Source organism: Callorhinus ursinus, unplaced genomic scaffold, assembly GCF_003265705.2.
Source record: "Callorhinus ursinus isolate GAN/ISIS: 27379988/994484 unplaced genomic scaffold, GSC_fseal_2.0 scaffold15, whole genome shotgun sequence".
Lineage (NCBI taxonomy): Eukaryota > Metazoa > Chordata > Mammalia > Carnivora > Otariidae > Callorhinus > Callorhinus ursinus.
Window position 1 is genome coordinate 41,473,584 of NW_027397077.1, and position 25,689 is coordinate 41,499,272.

General features: G+C 41.1%; 1 protein-coding gene across 1 annotated transcript in view; it reads left to right on the forward strand.

The window, feature by feature from the left end:
- SYN2 (synapsin II) overlaps positions 1-25,689 on the forward strand; it is a 221,384-nt gene that overhangs the window by 153,469 nt on the left and 42,226 nt on the right. The window contains exons 2-4 of the mRNA XM_025885440.2: positions 19,847-19,904; positions 21,193-21,284; positions 23,507-23,663. Of these exons, the coding sequence (XP_025741225.1) occupies positions 19,847-19,904; positions 21,193-21,284; positions 23,507-23,663 (307 nt within the window). The remainder of the gene's footprint in view (positions 1-19,846; positions 19,905-21,192; positions 21,285-23,506; positions 23,664-25,689) is intronic.

Genomic DNA, 25,689 nt, shown 5'->3' on the forward strand with positions numbered 1-25,689 from the left:
CAGTGTAACTTCAAGAGGTGAGGTCTCAAGAAGGCCTGTTCACTGTTCCTGACAAGGCAGACATGTACAAGAAAGGAACAGACGGGTTTTATGTGGGCAGAGCCAAAACCAAATAGCAAACTCCAAGATTTGGCTCAGTTTAAAAATCAACTGACTGAAAATGAAAACAAAAACAAAACCCCTGAAAAATAGTAATTTTTCTGAGGCCCCTTTTTATGAACATTGTAGAGTCCATCCTTACATTGGGGTGGGAAGTGAGATTTGTTGACCTAGTTTTAAGCTTCCTACACATGAATGATAGACTATTGAGTCTTTAAGCCATTCAAGCGAACATAGTCACATACCAGAATTGTTGACACAAAGGGGAAAACTACTCTTGGCCTCAGGATTTCAGCTTTATCTTAGGAAAATCCCCAAAGTACAGAAGCTGGAATCTGGGAAATAAACAACATTCAACTAGAAATCTCCCTTCAAGACAGTACTGTCAAGGTGTCTGTTTCCTTATTCCCCAAATTCCAAATTATCGGATTCACAGGTCTTCAGAGGCCCCTCTCCTGGTCATTGGCAAACCAGGAAGCAAGGAACTGGCTCCATCCTTCTTTCAGCTTATCCCTATGCCCTGTCACTTCCTCTCTGACATATGCATATCCTATATTATACCATAACCACACCACCACTTAGCAGGTTTTGGGAATTACACTTTCATGCTGCAATACTTTTTGTTTAAGCCGTTTCTCTACTTGAAATGCCCTTTCTGCATCACACATTGAAATCCTAATTTTTTTTTTTTGGTGAAAAAAATTTAATTTAGATTTAGCCAGCTGGACTCAGTTTAGATGATTCCAGTTTTGTTGGCAACATCCAAAGCATCATAGTCAGGAGCCAGTCGAACATATGCCTTCTTCTCTCCATCAGGCCTGATCAAGGTGTTGACCTTGGCAACGTAGGTGATGTGCGGATTTTCTTTTTTTTGTGACTGTGGACGCCTTTCAGCACCGCTTTCTTGGCCTTCAAAGCCTTTGCTTTGGCTTCGGCTTTGGCAGGGGCAGGGGCTTCCTTCTTAGCCTTCGGCGCCATCTTCGTAAAAGGGTGAAATCCTAATTTTTTAACTCCTGTGCTGTCAGAACCTGAAAATTCCGTTAAAAACCATGTGATTAAATTGTCACATTTACATATAAAGAAACTGTAATTCAGATGAACTTTTAAACTACACAAAATTTCTCCCATTCACCCTATAATCAGAATTTATCACTTCTTTCTCTGTACTATAACACAAACAGAAAATCATAATAGAATGTTTAGGACTTTATCTGTTCTAAATTAAAAATATATTTGAAGGTTAAGTATCTTGACTCTAAAAGAGCACAAGGAATTTTTATTTTTTTATTTTTTATTTTTTAAAAGATTTTATTTATTTATTTGACACAGAGAGACAGTTAGCGAGAGCAGGAACACAAGCGGGGGAGTGGGAGAGGGAGAAGCAGGCTTTCCGTTGAGCAGGGAGCCTGCTGCAGGGCTCCATCCCAGGACCCTGGGATCATGACCTGAGCCAAAGGCAGACGCTTAACGACTGAGCCACCCAGGCGCCCCAAGGAATTTTTATTTTTAATTATCATAAAATACGCATAACATAAAATTTACTATCCTAACCATTTTTAAGTGTACAGTTCAGGAGTGTTAAGTATATTCACATTGTTGTACAACCAATCTTCAGAACAATTTTATATTGTAAAATTGAATACCTATATCCATCAAATAACAAATCCCCAATGAGCACAAGGAATTTTTTTTGAAATTCTTTTTTAAAATTTTTTATTGTTATATTAATCACCATAGTTTTTGATGTAGTGTTCCATGATTCATTGTGCATAACACCCAGTGCTCCACGCAGAACGGAGCACAAGGAATTTTAAAGAGATGTTTTATCATGTAACGTGTGATGAAAGAAATAAAGGATTTTTTAAAGTATATATGTCATAACTAAAAAGAAACTGAAAACTTTAATTTCTAGAACTGGAGAATTATGTAGAAGCCTGACGAAGAAAAGATTTTTCTCTTGAAATCTGCTTTGGAAAAAAAGAAGAGAATTAATATTTATAATGGTTGATTATTAGTGAGAAAGTTACCAAATAGTATCTAAAGGTGTTGATGGTCGGGGCGCCTGAGTGGCTCAGTCATTTAGCGTCTGCCTTCAGCTCAGGTCGTGGTCCCAGGGTCCTGGGATCAAGTCCCGCAGCAGGCTCCTTGCTTAGTGAGGAGCCTGCTTCTCCCTCTGCCTGCCACTCCCTCTGCTTGTGTGCTCTCTCTCTCTCACTCTCTCATTCTCTCTGACAAATAAATAAGTCTTTTAAAAATAAACAAATAAAAATAAAGGTGTTGGTTGTCTTACTATTTTGTATAAGTATCTGTTTTTAAAGCTATATTTTTATTACCAAAGTCATACTTGCTAGAAAGCCATGTTAAAATAATAATAGAAATTCTTATGCTCAATTGTTTTTATTACAAAATTTTATTTAGTCAAAAGTACAAGTTTTAAAAGGATGCAAAAAGGGAATATCTTAGGGGCACCTGGGTGGCTCAGTTGGTTAAGTGTCTGCCTTCAGCTCAGGTCATGATCCCAGGGTCCTGGGATCGAGCCCCACATGGAGCCCCATGTTGAGCCCCATGTTGCACCCCACATCAATTTCCTGCTCAGCAGGGAGTTTGCTTCTCCCTCTCCCTCTGCCCCTCCCCTCAGCTTGTGAGCTCTCTCTCTCACAAATAAGTAGTGTTTTTTAAAAAAGTGACTATCTTAGAAAATCATTAGTAAATTGTGAGATTTTCAAAAGTGACTACTCTTTAAAATTCTTTTTGAATAATTTCGTATTTTAGAAGTCATGTGAAATGGTTAATAAGATCTGCTCTGGAATCATTGTCATAAACCCTGAATCCACCACTCAGTAGTTGTATGACTTGAACAAATTAATCTCTCTGTGCCTTAGTTATCTGTTAGATTGGTATAAGGTAGATGTTATCTACCTTATATGGTTGATAGGAGGATTTATTCAATAAGGTATGTAAAGTCAGCACAGTAACTAGTGCTTACTAAGTACTTAATAAATATTAGCTATTACTAATTTTACTCTAGTTAATATAATTCTGGTGCTTGGACTCTGTGGTAAATAATCTACTCTACTGCTGTTAACATTAATTTATATTCTTTGTGCCAGAGCTGGGTGAGGTCTATAGACTTTCCTCTCCCTATCCCCCACCCAGTGCGTTGCATATTGTTGGACAAATAGTAGGTATCTAATCTAACAAATCTTTGTTGAATGAATGATGGAATATTTTAAGGGTTTATAGAATATATTTCATTATAATAGCACTGAGTAATAAACTCCTTTTCAAAGGAATGTATCCAATGCTAAGTAAAAATGAACTGGGTTTTCAATCAGTTTGAGTGGATCTTTAAAACTATTCTTTTGGCCTTGTTAAATGTGAGGAGCATTTCGATGGATCATGAGAGGTGGCTGAAAGGATGGACAAATTCATTGAGGAGAAGAGAGCCAGACCAGCACCATATATATCTTTGCACTGCTATACCAAGGCATGAGCTTCTATCCAGATCCATTCTGGGCAAAACTTGGTATAACAAGAAGAACATAGGATTGAAAAGAGATGACCATTCCCACAGGGTTCTTGTGTACACTGGTGATATAGTAGTGAGCATAGCTGTCTTTCATAGGGTTCCCACCACATGACCTTGGGCCATTTTTCCTCTTTAAATCTCAGTTTCTTTCCCTATAAAAATGAAAGGATACCATTTAAGATCCATTTTTCCATTCAGAATATATGTGGTTCCATGTTGCTAAACTTGGGTGCATCTGGAAACCTATGGCATATCTCTTCCAGGACAATGCCAGTTTTTCTCCCATCCTGCCAAAATTCAATTGTTAATGCCTATTCTGGTGAGTAATATTTCCCCATGAATTGGTGCCAGTTGGAAAATTGTAGAATGGAATGTACCACCTGGGTTTGGATTTGGAAATCCAAAGTATTGTTGCCTTGAGGTACAAGGATGTTTCTACTGAGCCATTGTGGTGAGTAGGCTGATAATACCAGCCATGGCAGTTTTCACTTGGACCAGGAAATGAGGGTCAAACCTCCTTTGCTAATGATAACAGAATGAAGAGAAGCTCTTTTTTTTTAAGATTTTATTTATTTAATTGACAGAGAGAGAGAGAGAGAGAGAGACAGCGAGAGAGGGAACACAAGCAAGGGGAGTGGGAGAGGGAGAAGCAGGCTTCCCGCCGAGCAGGGAGCCCAATGCGGGGCTCGATCCCAGGACCCCGGGATCATGACCCGAGCCAAAGGCAGTCGCTTAACCAACTGAGCCACCCAGGTGCCCCAAGAAGCTCTTTTCTTATTTCCTTCCAGCAACTTGCTGTATGAACTGTAACGCAGTATCACAAACAGAATCAATGTATTAGTAATGTGATAAAAATAAGTAAAACTTATGCTTCTGTAATGCATAGCTGTTTATATTCTTTATCATATTTGATTTCACAAGCACTCTGAATGGAACTCAAGTCCTCAGTTTCCACATCTTATAATGTCACTTAGGGATCTCTGTTCAATTCCAATGTTCCTTGCTTTTGGGGAGAGTTGCCTTTCTTGCTCTAAGGGGGCAGCATGGTGGGATGGAAAGGGAATGCACTCTACCTCTAACTAAGTGTATGACCTTGAATTAGTCAAGTATTTCCCCTTTCTGGGCCTCTGTTGCCTCACAAATAAGAGGCCTCTAAACAAAATTTTCTTTCTTGGAAGGCTGAGGTATTATGTTATTAAAGTCTCATATGAGACTAAAGTCTTATAAACACTTTAGTAACTAGTATGTTGATTTGTACCTAAAATAGATCATTAAGACAGAGGATGGTCTCATCACACATTGGAGTAAATGACCATATTTCTGTCTATAATTATAAATGCCTGATCAACATTCAGAGAATCCATTTTGTTGAAATGCTCTCCATTTCAAAGGACTCACACAAGCACATTGTTTAACCCAGTGATTTTTACATAGAAAGGGGGAAGAAAAGTACCTATAGTGAGTGAATGGGTGCTGTGCTAGATACTTTACATACTTATATTCATTCAACAAATATTATCTGGCATCTAACATGTACCAGGTATTATAATAGAGCTGGGCATGGGATTGATACAGCAGTTACCATGACAGCAAGGTCACTGTTGTCATGTAACTTACATTTTGATTGGGGAGATAGATAATAAACAAATAGTCAAGGAAATTTTTTTTAAAAGATTTATTTATTTGTTAGAGAGAGAGTCAGGGGAGGGGCAGAGGGAGAGGATCCTCAAGCAGGCTCCCCACAGAGTCCAACTCAGGGCTCCATCCCACGACCCATGAGATCATGACCTGACCTAAAACCAAACATTGGACACTCAACCGACTAAACCACCCAGGCACCCCTCAGGGAAATTTTTAAATAAAGATAATGTCTTTGAAGATAATATGAACAGAATGGCTGGGAGGGGAAGAGACTACTTTAGCTCAGGTAGTCTGGAAAAACGTAACTGAGGATGAGATTCAGATAGTAAGAAGCAGCAGAATGTGCAAAGGTCTAGGGGAAGGATATATCCTGCAACAAGTGCAAAACCCCGAAAGAGATGGTAAATTTAGCATGTTTGAGAAATACATTAAAGGCAGGGTCATTTAAATCTAACAAATTTTAGAAATAGGTATTCTGTTTATCCTGTAGATAAAGATACAGAGAAATAAAGAGCCCAAGTTCAGGTAGTAAATTGAGGATTTGAGACTTATACCCCGGTTAATCTGGCTCTAAAGTCCATGTTCTTTCCACTGAGCCATACCACTTTGCAACTGATTGAAATGCAAAATTTCTGAGTTGGCATAAATAACTTGTTTCTTTGTAACACAGTGGGAAAGGTACTCTTTCTTTGTGATTCAGGGAGTATGTACTCCAGCTGAAAGGTGTAAATGGCTATTTGCTTTTGACATTGATGAACATACAGTACTTTGTATTCTTATATGATACTATTTTGTGTATTGTGGTTCCTCATTCCCTCAAGTTTCAGTTGGGTGGGTGTCCTCTGCCAGGAATCAAGCAACATGTCTTTATTAAGGATTTTATTATGGGACTGAATGTGTGTGTGCCCCGTCTCCCCCACCCATCCACCCCCTGCCAAATTCATATGCTGAAGTTCTAACTCCCAGTGTGATGGTATTTGGAGGTGGGGCCTTTGGGAAATAGTTAGGTTTGGATGAGGTCATGAAGGTGAAGCCCCTGTGATAGGATTAATGTCTTTATAAGAAGAAAACAGGAGAGGAAGAAAAGGGGAGTATGTCAGAGGGGGAGACGAACCATGAGAGATGATGGACTCTGAAAAACAAACTGAGGGTTCTAGAGGGGAGGGGGGGAGGGGGATGGGTTATCCTGGTGATGGGTATTGAGAAGGGCACATTCTGCATGGAGCACTGGGTGTTATGAACAAACAATGAATCATGGAACACTGCACCAAAAACTAATGATGTAATATATGGTGATTAACATAACAATAAAAAAATTAAAAGTACAAAAAAAAAAAAAAGAAGAAAACAGGGACGCCTGGGTGGCTCAGACAGTTAAGCATCTGCCTTTCCCTCATGGCAGGATCCCAGGTCCTGGGATGGAGCCTGGTGTGCGCTCCCCACTCAGCAGGGAGTCTGCTTCTCCCTCTCCCTCTGCTCCTCCCTCTGTCCCCCCCTCCTTCTCTCCCCTCCACCTTCTCCTGCCCCTCCCGCTTCCCCCCCTCTTGCTCTCCCTCTAATAAATAAATAAAATCTTTTTCAAAAACGAAGAAGAAAACAAAGAGTCCTCTCTCTCTACCATATGAGAACACAGCTATGAGAAGACAGCTAGAAGGTGGGTCTCTCCAAGCCAGGAAGAGGGTCTTACTGAATAGACTGCTGCCTTGATCTAGACTTCCCAGCAAAATGTCTATTGTTTAAGCACCCAGTCTATGGAATTTTGCTTCAGCAGCCCGAGGAGATAGATATCTGTATCTATATATCTACATATAGATAACATAAATAGTTAGTAAATACATAGATAATAATATATATTTCTATATATTATTTGTATATATATATCTGTAGATCAGTAGGGTGAGAGTATATAGAGAGATAAATAGGTAGGTAGGTAAGTAGGTAGATAGATAAAGGGAGAGAGATTTATTATAAAGAGTTCACTCACACAGTTATGGAGACTGAGAAGTCCCAAGATTTGTCAGCAAACTCGATACCCTGGAGAGGTGATGACACAGTTCCAGTCCCCGTCTGAAGACCTAAGCACCAAGAAAGCTGGTGGTGTAAGTTTCAGTCTGAGTCCAAAGGCAGAAGACTGATGCCCTACCTCAAAGACAGGCAGAGACAGAGACTTCTTCCTTACGCCATCTTTTTTTTGTCTTCTTCTTCTTCCTTTTTTATTTTTTAAGATTTTATTTATTTATTTGACAGAGAAAGAGAGCTCAAGCAGGAGGAACAGCAGGCAGAGGAAGAGGGAGAAGCAGGCTTCCCGCTGAGCAGGGAGCTCAATGTGGGGCTCGATCCCAGGACGCTGGGATCGTGACCTGAGCCGAAGGCAGACGCTTAATCGATTGAGCCACCCAGGCGTCCCCACCATCTTTTTTTCCATTCAGGGCTTCAGTGGATCAGATTAGGTGTACTTACATTGGGGAAGGCAATCTACTTTACTCAATTCTGACTCAAATGTTAATGTCATCCAGAAACACCTTCACAGACACACCCAGAATAATGTTTAGCCAAATATCTGGACACCTGGGGCCCTGCCAAGTTGACAGATAAAATTAACTATCCCAAGTATGCTTTGTTTAAGGCAGAGGTGAGTGTGAGAGTAAGTGGTTGGGGAGTAGGAAGGAAATATAAGACAGTGTGCACCCTCAGAAGGCTCTGATACAGTAGGAAAAGGCATATATAAATGAATAATCAGTGGATTGTACAAAGCCGTGTCTTTCTAACGTGACGAGTGAATGGGTTTCAGACTAAGCTTTCAGAGGAAAGAAAAACCACCATAGGAGAGGAAGACACGGAGGATTTCATAAGGGAAGCAGAACTTGTTTTGGACTTTGGAGAATGAGGAGAGGTGATTTCTTTCTTTTTTTTTAACATTAATCTTCAAGTGGTCTTTAATAAGTTTTAGGATACATGCAAAGATAATTCATAAAATTTGTACCAAAAAAGAAAATAGGAGACTGTCCATCCAATTTGGCTGAGGCTAAAATAAACTTAGCAATAATTTGGCTAAGAGCAAAGAGAAAATGATTTGTCTCATTCCACTTACAAATTTAGATGCAATCATTCTTTGTAACATATTAATTAATAGACTCCAATTAGGTATCAAAAAGGACATTATATAATAAAGTAAGATTTATTCCTGGATCCAAGGGCTGGAAAAAAGTAGAAATAGACTTCACAGGTGAATTCTCCTAAATATTTATGGTAGAGATAATACAAGTTCCATACTCTTATTCCACAACTCATTCTGTGAAGCCATCAATATTACTCTGACACCAAACCAAAGCTACAAACCAAAGTCCCCAATAAACATAGATGCAACAATACTTAACAGCATTTTAGCGAATTGGATCCAATGATATATAAAAAAGATCATGCATGATGACCCAGTGGGGTTCATTCCAGGAATTCAAAGTTCATATGCATTTGAATATCTATCAGTGCAATTTACCACAGCAGCAAATGTAATGAGAAAAACATTATGATCTCAATAGATGCATAAAAATCCTTTGAGATTACCTTGTGTGTGTGTGTGTATTTGTGTGTGTGTGTGTGTGTGTGTGTGTGTGTGTGTGTGTGAAGAACTCTCAGCAGATTTTGGGTGCCTGGGTGGCTCAGTTGGTTAAGCATCTGCCTTTGGCTCAGGTCTTGATTCCAGGGTCCTGGTATTGAGCCCCAAGTGTGGCTCCCTACTCACTGGGGAGTCTGCTTCCCCCCTCCCTCTGCCCCTCCCCGCCCCCAGCCTGTCCTCTCTCTCTCACTCGCTTACGCTCTCAAATAAATAAATAAAATCTTAAAAAATGAACTGTCAGCAGGTTTCAAGTATATAATACAGTATTGTTACCATAATGTACATTAGATCTCCAAAAGTCATTCATTTTACCTGACTGAAACTTTGGAGTTTTTCACTCCCTCCCAAGCCCTTGGCAGCCACCATTCTACTCTCTGCTTCCGAGTTTGACTATTTTATATTCCACATGTAAGTGATCATGCAATATTTACCTGTATCTGGCTTATTTTACTTAGTATAATGTCTTCCAGGTTCATTCATGTTGCAAGTGGCAGGATTACCTTTTAAAATGCTGAATAATATTCCATTGTATGTATACATCACATTTCCTTTATCCATTTGCCCATCAGTGGACATTTAGGTTGTTTCCATATCTTGACTATTGTGAGAAAGGGGTGATTTCTTTTTTTTTTTTTTTAAGATTCTGTTTATTTATTTCAGAGAGAGAGAGCACAAGTGAGGGGAGGAGCAGTGGGAGAGGGAGAGAATCCCAAGCAGACTCCGAGCTAAGTGCAGAGCCCAACGCAGCTCGATCTCACAACCCTGAGACCACGGCCCTGAGCAGAAACCAAGAGTCAGACACTCAGCTGACTGAGTCACCCAGGCACCCCAAAAGCAGTGATTTCTGAGCAGGCCAAAGCACAGAGGCAGTAGTTTGATGAGAAGTAGTTGGGAAACAGTGTCTTCATGGTAGATTGATGTAGTAGTACCATTCAGTGTCTGAATGGTGGTAGGACAGTGCTCCTATATATGCTTGTGCAGGTTTTTCACCATACAGGGCATTTGAATGAGGAAACTAGTGGAGGATGAAACTCAGCCCCATATTCTCTTTTGTCAAGTACCTTAGTACAGGAGTATATCCACCTGGAGGAAGGAGTGTCTTTTTCTAAATCATACAAAAACTTTGCAGCTATCTTGCAGGAGTGAAATAATAGGAGATAAATTAGAAATAGAAGGGTGGGGCCAGATTATAAAGAACATTCCTCTGTATCTAGTCTGCTAAAAATGGATAGAAATGTGCCGCTTTGATGGTAGTGTTGATTGTGGGTATGATTTGTGACCCTACACTGGAGTTAAACCTAGAGATTTGTCAATGCTAAGAACCATGTTTATCTAGCATAAAATAAATCCATATCTTTTAAAAATTATATTTGCTTGATGTTTCTCTAAAGCAAACTTCATAACTGACCCATTTTGCTTCAAAATCAAATCAGCCTGATTTAATTTTATAAGCCAGTCATGGAAAGAGAATCTGTCCCATGACTCCAAAGCATTCTGTTCTGTAGCTTTGTTATAATTACAGACAAATGCATCTAATCTTCCCATCATGTGTTCTGAGTTACAGGATTCCTTTTTTTCCCCTTCTGTACTTGATAATCTTGTTATCTGGTTATAATGCATCATTTAATTATTTTTCAAAATAGAGATCTTCAGAAAATCTCAGATCTGCTCAGAAAAAGTGATTTGGTGTTCCCAACTCAAGTCACAACTGGGGTGTTCACTCAGAAATTAGTCATTTTCAGAGCTTTAAGATTACTGTTTTTCTTTTTTTTTAAGATTTATTTATTCATTTTGAGAGAGTGAGAATGAGAGAGAGAGAGTACATGAGACGGGGGAGGGTTAGAGGGAGAAGCAGGCTCCTCGCTGAGCAGGGAGCCCGATGCGGGACTCGATCCCGGGACTCCAGGATCATGACCCAAGCTGAAGGCAGTCGCTTAACTGACTGAGCCACCCAGGCGCCCAGGATTACTGTTTTTCTTAAAGGGTCTCATCTGCCGCCTAAGGCTGTTGAAGTCTTCCCACAGATAACTTGAGGGAGTAATATAAACCCCAGAGAAATGGACTATGTAGGTATCCTCAGAAACCTACAAGCCCAGGACTCTTTCACAATGAGCTTGGCTGAATTCTCCGATATTAACCTCCAAATGTCTAGCTATATTCAATTCATTAACTCCATAAACATTTCCTGAGCATCTACTATGTGTCAAATAGTACGACAGGTATTGGGAATGTAAAAATGAATAGAGCACAGTCCCCATCTGAGGAAGTAAACAATCTCTAAATTTGATCATCAGAAGCCCTGAAATTTAATTTTACTAGCTCTGCCACCTGTTAACTGCTACCTTTAAGCAAGTCACTTAGTTTATCTGAGCCTCATTTTACTATAAAACCAGTAACATTGAGATGACTTCCCTATAAGGCATGAAATATCATGAGATTAATAGGTTATTTGGGATGAATGACATATGTAGTCATTCAGTGTTCCCTTTCCCTCCCTCATACCTGTCTGTCCCCTTTGGATCTTTACCTTTACAGATTGAAGAAGACATTCATTTCAAATGAAATAATTTTACATTTTGTTCCATTTTTCCCTGGGCCATTTCTATTTTCATTATGTCATTTGTTTTTAGGTAAGTGCACCTAATATGCTCGGTCAGAAATATGAAAGTCCTATGACTTGTACAATAGATCAGAGTGTAAGAAAGCCTGGGTTTCCAATAAACTTTCTGATGATACCCAACATTTTTTAACCTTTCACTCTCTATCTTTTTGTGTTTTTTCTGTGACATTGTACAGAACTGATGTCTTTTTTTTCCCCCTGTCATTTCAGGTTTCTTTACTGGATGATTCTATGATAAAATCATTTCCCCTGAATGCGTTTTCTTACACTTAGTCACATTAAAACTCCTCTGCCACTTTTCTGCCCACATCCACATCTTCTTTTGGTTTACCCCTAATCAGCTTGGCATTTTAATCCCTGGAAGAGCTGAATGCCATCTGCAGACTTGGCAGTTTCCCCTTGTACTCTCTTCCAGATCATTTATATCAATGTTAACTAAGATACCATGCAGCTTGCTTTCTATCTAAGAAGTGCCTTAGTTGCAGAGCATTTGATTGAACAGCTTAATCACTGAATTAATGATATCAAGGAGTAGCCACAGAACTCTTTATCCAGAAAAGTGTTCACTTATTCCTGTTGTTTGCTTCTTATTCCTAAACTAATTATCCATAACAGACATTTTTCCACATACTGAAAGAAAGTTTTATGGTTCATGAATTAGAAAACAAGTGCAAGTTTAAATTAAGAACCACTTCACTGATGTTAAGGCTCTACCTGACTATTTTAGGTCTCATTTATATCTCTGTTCCAGAACATCTTTAGTAAGAGTCCTATACCACTTTCTACGACTTCATTAAATCCTCTTTGTTAATATCTTTTTTAAACATCTTTTTAAATAACTGCCATTTTCCAGCCAGCTACAAAGTTCTGAGGCTTAACCAATCAAATGATCAATTGAGTTGCCCGATGAGTGCTGTGCAGTAGCTATCAGTTTGTTATGTCCCAGTAAACAAGTCCTGAAATCTGGTTACTGCACCGGCTTCCCAAATGATCTCAAGCCCTGGTTTGGTCCCTCCAGTCTTTCCCACATTCCAGGTAAGGTGGTCTCTCAGATTTTAGACACAACTGATTATGTCACCTCCCTGCTTAATATTTTTGATGACATTTTGGAGACAGTTGGGAAATTTGAAGATAGCCTCAGTAAAGATGTTAAAAATTATTATTAAATAATTAATTATTGATAAGTCATTACCCTAAGATTGGCAAATTCAGAGATGGAAAGTTGATTAGAGGTTACCAGGGACTGGGAGCGTGGGTAGGTATGGGCGCTTATTGTGTAATGGCTACAGAATTTCTATTTGGGAGGATGAAAATGTTTTGGAAGTAGTGATGGTGATTGTACAACATTGTGAATGTACTGAATTTTAGACTTAAAATGGTTAAAATAGCAAATTTTGTTATATATATTTTGTTACATTAAAAAAATAAATCAACACCAGTTAGGGATAGTACTTAAAATTTTATAGAAGAAATGACATAATATTTGGGATTTGTTTTAAAACGCTCAAACAATAGTCTCAACAACAGTGATAGTGATAAGATGAGAAAGATTGGCAAAATGTTGATAACCATTGAGGGTAGTTTTTTCATAATAAAAAGTGTTAAAAAATCTTTTGGAAGCTAGCCATGAAGTCCCAACTATTCAGCCTGACATCCAAACCCTTCGCCAGTTCTTCCTTTCTTAGGACCTGCAGCTCCCACTGCGCAGCCTACAGGGTCCTTCCCTGCAGTGTTCTGTGCTCAAGTAGTCTCTGTGCCTTTACGCTCAGCCATTCAATTCTGCTCCTTCTTCTCATGTGGCAATTTCCTACTCATTCTTTAAGACTTAGCTCCCTCTCTGGAGCCTTCCCAGACTTCTACAGGCAAAGAGAACTCCCTCCTTTGAGCTCCTAAAGTGCCTTTTTTGCACTCCTGCTACAGCTTATGCCCTATATTTACGCATATACCTTTTATTCATGCTTCTGTTCCCCACTAACCTGTGAGCTTCTTGAAGGTAGAGGGAACTTACTTTCCACTGTATATGTTTCTGAGCTACCTGGAACTTGTTGTTTTAGTTGTGTGCTTTAAATATTTTTTAAAGAAAGATTGAAAGATGGGAATGTGAATACTAGTTATAAATCTTAAGAGTTGCACGGGACCTTAGCAATAACCCATATTGGTAATGGATATCATTCTCCTTTTTTAGATTGTGCTTCCTCTACTTGGCAACTGCTAATGCGTTTTTACAGTCCCAGCACTTACCATTGGACACTCAGTAAATTGTTGCTGAATTTACTGACAAACCACAGGCTTTCTTTCTAGAGATAGCAAAAAGCTAAGTATCTAGCTTGGGGTGTATGAACACACACTTTCTAGGAGAAACAGTGAATTTTCAGGCATCGTTTGCCAAAGCAGCAAATAAGCACCTGGAGGGATATTCCTGGGCCAGTAGGGTTGGTGGCTGTTCAGCAGGCCAAGTAGTGAGCTGGGGCCACAACATGTCTGCAGTACACATCTTGCCAGCGGGTGGCAGCAGGCCCTCACAAACTCTCTCCAAGACCAGCAGGCCTTATTTTACCATAGGGTGGGAAATAGGAATCCTCTAGTGTTTCTAGCTTACTTTCTAACTTCTTGATGCCTAGAGATGCTTGACTGAAAGAACAAGGCCAATGAGACAGTGAGCGCCAGAAGCTAAGCACCGTGTCAAAGATAAGTATCCAGACCAGTGCCAGGCATTTACTAGGTGCTAGACTGGTTCCAGAGCTCTAAGAATGCTTGTTAGTGCTTTCATATTTTAGCTTGAGGTTTTGATTCTTATACAAACCTCAGGCACCTAGGGAGGATTTACACTATAGGCTGTTTTTAGGTCCTTTAGTTCCAGTGTGGATGGAGATTGAGAACAGATTTTCACATGACATCTTTAGATGTGCACATGTGAGAAGAGAGGAGGCTGGGCCTGCAGAAACAGGCTCAGTCTGCTCAGTCCTGAAGGTGGCCTCTTCTGGTTTTTTACATTTGTCCAGGCAAAACCATCACTCCTAACATCTCCAGTCAATAAGCAAGCCGATTGTCAATCTAGGTAAATTCATAGCTCAGTGAAGGAGTTGGAAATTTATAGATACAATGATTATGTTTGCATAGGCCTTAGCTCAGTTCATATAACCTGACAACAGGACAAAATTGTTACTTAAAATCTAAAATGTTCTGGAAAATCCAGGGATCATATGTGGACGGTCCTTAATCCGAGCATTATTACATAATCCAGTTGTCTGAGGCTGAGAGTGGGAGAGTGGTGTCCCAGATTATTGGACAGCTGAGTTTGAAAGTTGGTATCAGATGATGATGCTATGAGCCAAATATCATGAGCAGACAATAAATGAGATGAAAGTTTAGAAGAGGAAGAGGCCATGTTGGCTGTGGTAATAATAAAACAGTAATAATACCTGGTACATAAATGTTGCATTTTGCTAATAGTACTCTATATTTGCATAGCATTTCAGACTTTCCAGAACACTTTCATGTCAGTTAGTCTCATCTGGCTTTATTAAGTCTTCACAACAACCTGTGAGTAAGGTATTAATAAATGAGGTCAAGTACATAAAATACTTAGAATAGTAGCTAGTACATAGTGAATGCTTGCTATTAGTATTACAATTATTATTAACCCTATTTTATACATGAGGAAACTAAGGCTCAGAGAGGCAATTACTTGTCCAAAGTTACACAGTTAAAAAGTGGTAGAACTATCCCTGAACCCAACTCCACTGGCTCCTATTTCTAGACCTTTCTCCATTATCCCATGCATAAAACAGGGGGAATTTAAGTTGGGCTTGCCTAAGTTGGGCCAAGTTTTGAGGCAGCCTTAGCAGAGAAGTGTCTGAAATCACGCTCCTCAGCCTCACAAGCCCTGGTTGGATAGGAATTGGTGAGCGTATTCATTGCCTTGAGTAAGAAGAGTTAAATCTAGAAGCCTCTACTCATTTTAGCAGTAAGGTGAGATGGTTCATTGGCTGGCCCATCAAGGAAGCTGCAAGCCATTAAACTCACATAGATCCTCAGCTGCTAGGCTTATTAAGAAAATATTACAATAGGGGGAAATTGACAACACAGGCACCATAGATATTTTTAGTCTGTGCTTCAAGGATGTACATCTTGGGTTCTGTTTAGGATTGAGCAAAGGAGGTGAATTTGGGCTGATTTGACAAGACCGCCAGTCAGAAAGTTCTTCTCTGTGCCCAGTTTATGCAAGGAACTGTGGGGGTTAGAGGAGGGAGAAGGGAACTAAGGGAGGTGAAATAACCTTCCCAAACTTTCAAACACTGAGAAGAGTGGTATATTTTCCTTATGGGGGGTGGGCAGTGTGGCAATATCAGTAAAAACTGTAACTGTGTCTGTTCCTTGCACCAGCAATTCTGCAATAAATTGTTTATCCTTCTAATGTACAACATGGTGACTATAGTTAATAATACTGTATTGTATACCTGAAATTTTCTGAGAGTAGATCTTGCATGTTCTCACCACACACACATAAAATGGTAACTATGCAAGGTGATAGATGTGTTAATTAACCTGAGTGTGTTAATCCCATTTCACAAAGTATAGGTATATTAAGTCATCATGATGCACACTTTAAATGTATACAATTTTATTTGTCAATTCTATCTCAGTACAGTTGGAAAAAATAAGTTATTTATCCTATGGATGTATTCTTTTTTCCTATGGAGATATATATATATATATATATATATATATATATATATTCTGTGGATATATATATTCTATGGATATATATATATATTCAAGAATTTTATTTATTTATTTGAGAGAGAGAGAGAGCACAAGCAGGGGGAACAGCAGAGGGAGAGGGAGAAGAAGGATCCCTGCTGAGCAGGGGCCCGATGTGGGGCTCTATCCCAGGACTTCATCACTTGAGCCGAAGGCAGATGCTTAACCATCTGAGCCACTCAGGTGCCCCCGGATATATATATTTTTAAGATTTATTTATTTGTTTTAGAAAAGAGAGGGAGGGGCAGAGGGAGAGAGAAAGCAGACTCCACATTCAGCACGGAACCCAATGTAGGGCTCGATCTCAGGATCCCAAAATCATGCCCTGAGCTGAAACCAAGTCAGATGCTCAACTGACTGCGCCACCCAGGATCCCCTCCTATGGATATATTCTTAAATATTAGCCATTATAGCACTGTTTATAATGGCAAAAACAACCCCAAAACTGGAAATCTAAATGCTCACCAATATATATTGGTGAAATTACTGTATGATCTTCAAATGGAATTTCATGCAACTATTAAAAAGAAAGAAGTCCATCAGTATGTGCTGAAAGCATATCACTAAGATGTATTTTTCAGTGCAATAAAAATGAAGGCTCAAAAAAGAAGAGTTTACATAGCGTGATGCTACATGTATGTTTGAAGCATATACGTGTGCAGACATTTTCCCCACACTGGAAGGATATGTTTGCAACTGATAATGGGGATTATGTGTGATGAAAAAGAAATGAGAAAGGAGAAACTTATTTTTTATCTTATTCTTTTATGTACTTTTGAAGGTCGATTGATTGATTTCACCATATGACATACTTTTTTTTTTTTTTAATTTAAGCCACTTGCCTAAGGTCACAGAGCCAGGAAAGGGTACATCTAGGATTCCCACCCAGACTATAATTTCAGAGCCCTGTGATTCACAACTCCCCTGGATTCTAACACGCTGCCTCCTAACAGTGCTCTCTTAGTATGAAGAGGTACTTCTGTCACTTGCTTATAAGTCATAAAATTTTTCATGAAAATATCTGGAACCTAAATTTCCAAGGGCTAGGGCTAGGAAAATGTGTTCATTGTCCAGAAGAAGGCTCTGTGCCCCATCTGTCTGCCATCTTAGGTCCTTTTCCAAAAGACTGTGCTCAGCCAACAGAGGTCAGTGACCTGGAGTCAGGAAACACAGACTAAGATTTTCAACAGGACAAATTACCTTAAGGAAAAGGCATTAAGATCATTGGAGAGGTGGGGGCGGGGAGAAGGCATGAAAACAGCATCATTAGCCAACTTTGTCAATGGGCAGGTGCAGGAAGTGGCAGATAAACCCAGCCAGAATCTATAAATATACTTCAATATCAGTATTGTAAACTCACAAAATAAGTGAGTGAATTAAAATACTTGGCAACACATAAGCACCTACATGTAAACTCTTAGTTCTAAGCTTAGTTCCTATGAACTTTTCTGTGGTTTGGGCATATTATTTCACTGCTCTGGGTTTCAATTTCTCCATCGGTCCAATGAACAGTGTTATCTGCCTTGGCTGCTTCACTAAGTTGTAAGGAACAAATAAGGCAAGGAATGTGCTTTGAAAGTGCAAGGTATCCTATGCCTAACAGAATGAGAGGTTATTGTTAATGTCTCTGAGACTTAACTCACAGAACAAGAGCTATTTTGAGACAGGAAGATAGGAGGAAGCATCAGGAAAACATTGCGGGTAATAAGGCAGACACACCTTGTCAATACAAGAAAGGAACCTGCAGGGTCATTTACTCCATTTCTCCTTTTTCTAGTCCTGAACAAAGGCCTACAGAGTCTAAGACCTACAGAGCAGTGATAGTGCCATGTGTAGATTATCATTTAAGTCCATAAATAAGTTAGAATAGTAGCCAAAGGGACAGCATAGGGTCCAGGCCCCTTGCTGGAGATGGTTGCTGAGCTATAAGTGTTGAACAGGGTTGTGGAAGCAAGTTGATGAAGCCTAGTGAGTTACTGGGGCAAAGGTTGGGGGATCGCTTCAGTGATCCAGCTCCAGGATGGCTGAGTGCCTCTGAGGAACAATTTGAGGGTGGCCAGGGACTTGGATAGGACAAATGACAACTTCCTAGAACAGACTGTTCCAGCAGAGAGGAAAGGAAATAGCGTGGCCTTGTCCTGGGTAGTTCACAGGAACCAGGGTAGGAAGTATTTGTAGTAGAACTAGTGCTCACAACATCAAGTCCCTTTTGAGCGGAAGAAGGAAAATGGGGGAAAAAACATGCAGTGCAGCACACATGACAAGTCAGTTTTTGTAATGGTGGGAATGAAGATGGAGGGAATGAATCAGCAGAGGGAGATGACTATACAGCCCCAGGAGCACTGGACTCAGACTTGGGTGTGAATACTGGCTCTGTCACTAACTTGCCATGTGACCTTGAATACACTATTTTTCCCTTCTGAGTCTTGGTTTTCTCATCTCAAAAATGAAGACCTTTCTCCCGATATCATAAATTGTTATTAGGATTAAATGAGATGTTCTTGAAAGCAACTTGCACACAATTCCTAGAACATTATGCCCAATAAATGTTGTTTATCCCTTTATTTTGGAGAGGGACTTTTAGAAACCTCCAGTGAAATATGCTAATTTGAAATTTCAAACACTGGGAAAGACCAACCTCACTAACAGGTATAGCGTGGAAAGGCCCTTTACACACATGGAGAACTAGCCTAAGTGGATGGGTAAGAAAATCTTTTGGAGGGTGGAGAGGGGGAGATTAAAGGCAAAGTAGAAATGGATATCAATGTAAACATGAACACAGTCTACTTACAAGTGGCTCTGAAGTCCCTGACGCATTAATGTGAGGTTCCTTTAGATCTGTGACAAGATAGGAAGATGGTAAGTACTGTATAACTAAGCCTGACTAGTTTTCTTGACTGGAATTCAGAAATACAGAATAGGTTTTGTGTTCAATTATAGTAACTTTTCTCAGCCTCCTACCTTTTAAAATTTCTGGTATAATTAATGCTCTGTCATTCACTGATTGTCCTTTAATTCTTACTTTGTTGGTTATATTTGCCTTTTAAATTATTAATTGCCTCAAATCCTTTTTGGAAGTATAGGTATGAAGAGGTAAAATGATAATAGGTTCTTTGAAAACTAAAATTCCAAGGGTAGAACCCAACTAGAAAATCAGAGTGATGGGGGAAGATAAGGAAAGTATATAGAGATGTGTGGTACTGACCTGGTCTTTACCGGGAATCACATTAGAGAAATTCCTACTTCTAAACTTCTTTTGTAGCCCAAAGACAAAGGATACTATAAAATCCCAAAACCTGGGAGTGAAAAAGTGCGTTGGATTATTTTATGGATGGGTAAACTGAGTGTAAAGGAGAGGAAGTGGTTTGCTTGAGGGTCTCTCATGATGATCTAGTAGTTGAGTTAGGGTCCAACCCTATCCCAGTTCTCTTGACTCTCATTTTGGGGTTCTGTCTGCTGTGGTCTTCTTCCTTATGATAGTAAATTTCTGATCTCATACACTTGTACAAAACTAATTTGTGTGTTTGTTGTTTGGTTTGATTTTGGTTTTGGTTTTGTTTTTGTTTTCCTTTTCCAGGGCCAAGTGCTTCCGGGGTAAAAAAGTCCTTGGAGATTATGACATCAAAGTGGAACAGGTAATTACCCAAAAGCCCAGAGTTACATCTGCATCATTGTTCTCTCTTGACATCCCAGAGTGAATCATCTAGTCTTCAGAGTGGAGGACAGTGTTTGTCCCTGGATTCCAGGCCCTCCATCTACTCTCCCTCACCTTGTTCCCTGGGGCTTTTCTCTCTATGAGATATGACCATGAAGGCTGCCTTTCAACTTCCCTGACTTCTTTTCATGGTGCTTTTGTCTGTAAAGTAGTGAGGAATGTGGTTCTTAGGGCTCTCTTCTGCGTTCTCAGGCCGAGGAAAACCATAGGGGAATGTCTTCCTGGGACCCTGGCCACACCTCCATGTTTTTGATGGCATGATATTCCTGGGTTGGCACATATCTGCCATTCAGTTGTGCAGCCTCCAATGCTGCCTACTCTGGGCAAGAAGCTACACTTCAGAGAGAATTAAAACACACACAACACACCCCTACTTCTTTTAATGTAGTGAAATCCTGAAAGCCCCTCCCCTTTTTTTAAATCTTCCTCTACCCTTTGCTTCATGATAAATAGAAATTAAGTCCATTTGGGTGGAGAGGGGGACGTCCAGTTTAAACAATGCAGGTACTTTCTATGTAATAATAGAAGTTACTCATCATTCTTTACACAGTGTGCTGTGATTTACAGAGTATTTTCCTACCCATTATTGTATTCAGTTCTTAAAACAACTTGTTGGATAGGCAGGGTTGATTAAAAATTATTCCCATTTTATAGATGAAAGAAACACTTCCTCCCCCACCCCACCCCCAGGAGGACAAGTCCATGGAGCTAACTGGGGGCAGAGCAGAAGTAATACCCAGTTGCCTAAACTAAAATCTAGTGTTTTTATGTTCAGACTGAGAGAGGGCATGTTGCCCCAGTTTGCATTCCCTCTCTATAGAAAGGCAGCACAGAGTAGTCAGAAGACCTGAGCTTTGCTCCTGTCTCTGCCAACAATAAATTTTATTTGTCCAGAAAGTCACTTAACTGCTTCTTTGGTAAACGGGGAGAATTATCTCTGTCCTTCCTCCCTCACAGAGTTGCTATGAAAGTGAGATGATATTAGTTTGTGAAAATGCTTTGAAAACTGAATGAATATTTGGTGGGAGAGCTGCTGCTGTTCTGTGGAGAACTTGGCAAAGCCAGGACTATGGGCTTATTTCCCTACAGTTATTTTTATTTATTTATTTTTAAATTTTTTTACTACAATTTTAATTGTAGTTTAAAAAAAAGAAAAAACCCACATAACATGAAATCTACCCTCTTAATCCCCTACTGTTATTTTCCAGGCGGAATTTTCAGAGCTCAACCTTGTGGCCCATGCAGATGGGACCTATGCTGTGGATATGCAGGTGCTCCGGAATGGCACAAAGGTTGTCCGGTAAGGTCCCTTCTATCCTCAGGGTCACTGTCACTGTCTTCAGAGTTACTGTCTCTGGTTTGCATAGGTGGTTTCAAAGTCAAGTGTTGGAGTGGAATGGCAGTGCCATATATATAGTACAGAAGTTAATGATGTATGCTGTGTCAACGTAGAAGTGGCAGAAGAAGGCAGAGAAAACCAGCTCCCGCTCTCAGGGAACTCTTAGTCCAATGGTAGAGAAAGGACTCAGGACTCATTTAGAGGTGACCAGACTCCTACCAGAGGGGTCCTAGGATTCCAGCCCCACTTCCACCAGTGTGATTTTTGTGCTTTTATCTTTGTATATATTTTCCCTGGAAAACAGGATTCCATTGCTTAAAAAAAGAAAAAAAGTTTGAAAACCTCTGATCTAGTTCAAACTCCTACTTTACATTGATTTGCTTAGATTCACTCAGTGAGTTAGTAGCAGAGCCTTGTGTTTCTATGTGAATTCTCTTAACTCCCAGCCCTGTACTCTTTCTTTGTTCCTCAGTTCTGGGAATTCGTAAGTCAGGAAAGTCTAGGTTGGAAGGGACATTGTGGATGGAAGAAAATTTGCAGGTACAGGGCACTTACATGCCAGGTAGTGTGCTTGGTAACTTACAGATGTGATCAAATTTAATAAAATAATTCTGTGAGGGAAGTAACAAGAATTCCAGATGGGGAAAAATGGTTTCCACAGTGTCATTTTTCCCAGGGGCTCAGCATGGTGTCAGGTTTTCAGATACAGAATCTTGTGCCAGGAAGAATTTTCACTTCATCCTCTACCCTACCTCAACCTACAGCATCCTGACATTGAGGTCTCTGGTGTCCAGTAGGAACTGGCTCAGTGACAGGGAAGGCAAAACTCAGGTGTCTGGAACCTAACAACAGGAGATGTAAACTCCTCCATCCTAGAGATGAGGAGGACAGAAAAATAGATGTCCGTCCAAGTGGGGAGCGAGCTCAAGAGAGAATGATGGGCCCCTCCATCTGCAGGTAGATGAGTCATAAGGATGCATGCACACAGGTAGGTGGTGACAGAAAGGTCTGTAGAAGGGTGCCAGGAGGGATCTGGCAAAACTAAGGCAGGCCCTTCCAGGTACGCATATAGGAACTTAAGAGCTAGCCAGTGTAGGAAATCTAGGGCTTAGTTCCTATAACTGACATACAATTTTCAGAGGAAAATCAAGCATACAGCTGGAGCCAGTTTCCCAGAACTGGGGCACGAGGAGATCAGAACAGCTCCAGTACATGCCATGCTGACTTGATGCTACATTCCTTTAGTGACTGAGGAGGGCTTCTTCCACCCCTACTTTAAAAGACTGATCTCTGAGCCCAGGTGGTACTGGAGCTGTAGGTGGGGGTTGAATGGGTGCCTGGGCAGAGAACCAGGTGGGTCACTGCATATGGTGTGAAACTGGCAAGCTCCAGAGCCTTGAGGGAGAATGCTGCTACAGAACTGACTCTCTGGGAAGGTGGGGGGGTTCCCTTGGAGTCAGGCATGAAGATGGAGCAGCTGAGGAGCTTTGCTGGCTAGAGGGAAAACGCAGGGAGCCTTCCCATGCATGGGAACATTCTGTACTCCTAGTGCTTCCTGTAGCCATTGCTCAACCTCAGTTCTTCGAAAAATATTTGTACCCCTCCCTGGTGTACACTTTGGAAGAATAACATTGGGAAGTTTGGCATCTATTCTCAGCCATCCTGGACCCTTGCTCTTCTCGGGGCCTGATGAGGGCATTGCTTTTTAAGGAGCAGTTTTAAGGAGTCAGAATAGGACACTGAGATCAGGGATCTCCGTGGCAGGGTGGTGAAGTCAGGCAACTATGTCTTCAAAGTCTACTGGGGCGCTCTTCGAGCACAAACTCTGAAGCCACAAGGAGCTTCTGCTCTCTTATTGCCCCAAGGGACCAGGTAAATTCTTGTTCATTTAAGATGTGAGGGTCTGAAAGTGTTTCTTCCCTCCTGAGGGGATTTGTACCTTAGAAAAAGACAATGCTTAATCCAGAGGAATAAGGGAACTTCAGACACCTGTCCCTTAAATCTCCTTTAAGAGGTGCCATAATACCTCACTTCCTAGTCCATAAGAGAACAATAAAATGAAGGGCTTACGTCAGGTGACCCTTAACACCCCTTCTCTGTCTAGGGCTTTGGAAATAGGAGACAAGATGATATATGACCTGAGGGGCTGGTTGATGGGAAACTTGCCTCTACATTTTTACCAGGTCCTTCCGGCCAGACTTTGTGCTTATCCGGCAGCATGCATTCGGCATGGCAGAGAATGAGGACTTCCGCCACCTTATCATTGGCATGCAGTACGCAGGCCTCCCCAGCATCAACTCACTGGAATCCATTTACAACTTCTGTGACAAGCCATGGGTGGTGAGTGAGGCCCCCTTCCTCCCAGGTAAAAGGGTAGGGTCCAGGTCCTGCATCTCCCAGTCCCCCAGGAGGGACCACTGGTAATCAAGATGCACTAGGCACAGCTGAGAGGATGTGAGCGGTGTTTCAGATGAGACATGGGGTAGGGTGGGCTCTCCCAATAAAACATGATCATCAAGGGCTGGGCTGCCTTTGATGTAGAGTGGGCTTTTGGCCTCACAACAAAGTCACACAAAGATTCTGTAAAGAAGTCCTTATAAGTCTGCAAGCTGTGCCCTCAGCCATATAAGATACAAGAATAAAAATACCTGTTTCTTGCCTCTGAATGTTCTATTGGAAAGGCCTGAGGCCAGTGGGGACCCAGCTCCTATAACTGCTGCTCCAGGCTGCCCTCTTAGAAGGAAGCACCTGCTCCCATCACATCCTCTAACTCTTGTTTTTCGAAAATCACTTCAGGGCGCCTGGGTGGCTCAGTTGGTTGGGCGACTGCCTTCGGCTCAGGTCATGATCCTGGAGTCCCGGGATCGAGTCCCGCATCGGGCTCCCTGCTCAGCGGGGAGTCTGCTTCTCCCTCTGACCCTCCCCCCTCTCATGTGCTCTCTCTCTCTCAGGTAAATAAATAAAATCTTAAAAAAAAAAACAAAAGTCACTTCAGCTGTCACCCTGGTTTGCCAAGGGTCACTCGGAAGTTCTCAGACCCCAAGCCTCTCTACCACCCAGGGAGTTGGAGGGTGTGTATGTGGTTTTTTTTAAGATTTTATTTATTTATTTGATACAGAGAGACAGAGAGAGAGAGAGCACAAGCAGGGGGAGCAGCAGGCAGAGGGAGAGGGAGAAGCAGGCTCCCCGCTGAGCAGGGAGCCTGATGCAGGGCTCCATCCCAGGACCCTGGGGTCATGACCTGAGCCAAAGGCAGACGCCTAACGACTGAGCCACCCAGGAGCCCCGGAGGGGATATTTTTTAACCAGATGGACCCATCACCTTTGCTTTTGATCTCTTCCTCACACCTGAACTCACAGTTTTCCCATTCCCTTGGAAACCAGGGAGACCTCACAGTGTAAGAGAAATACCAATGAATGAGGAGTCAGTGGGAGCTGCTGTGGTTGAGGAGGGAGGGCTGGGTTCCTGATCACCACTCATTCATATGCCTCTGGCCTGAGGCATCTAAGAATCCTAGAGTTTTGCAGAAACAAGCTAAAAGAGTTGTATGATTTGAATGTATTACTAATCACAGAAGAGCATATTTGAGGCCTTCACCAAGTTTCTTTTCTAGGACCTCCTTTTTCCCCCTAGTCACACAACCTTCCCTACTGCACATAAGCCCTAGCTCTTTCCTTCCCCACCCTTTCAATACCTGCTAGAATTTGGCTCCTTCATGGCCACACAGAATGATTCTGCTATTGCTAGTTATTTTCTTCTAAGTAAACCTCTCTGTGCCTGGTTTCTTTGTCTGTAAACTAGGGATAATTGTAGCACCTGCCACCAGTTTGCCAGCCTGGTTGTTATAGTCCCCTAGTATTTAGGATCTCTTAAAGAAAATAGTCCCCTCCTTCATGTTCCAAAACTATGCCAGAAGCCAGGGTGGGAGGATCCGTGAACCTATGCCTAGGGCTTTGCCCCTCCTGGGATCTGGGATCTGGTGAAGGTTCACATTCTCACCCATTCACAATCCCAGCACATTGCCTTTGGCATCACATGAGAACAGCAAGGCTCCCTGGCCAGGTACCAAGTTCTCCCTTCATTTTCATTAAGCCCCTGCCACACTAATGGCATTCTATATATTGTTCTCTGCTTGTTAATGGGAGTGAACAAATTTGGTGACTGTGAAGGGAGGGTCCCTCTGAGATAATGACTTTTGTTCATATTTTCTATATTTCTTTATTGTGACTGCTCTTGGTATGAGGGGTGACCTCAGTGGGGTTGTTAAGGCTCTACTTTACATCACTGTGTCTCTGAGCACATCTGCTATTATAAATTGGTCAGGGCAGGCTGTGCCTTGGGATTTTGGAAGCAGAAGTAGCCCTA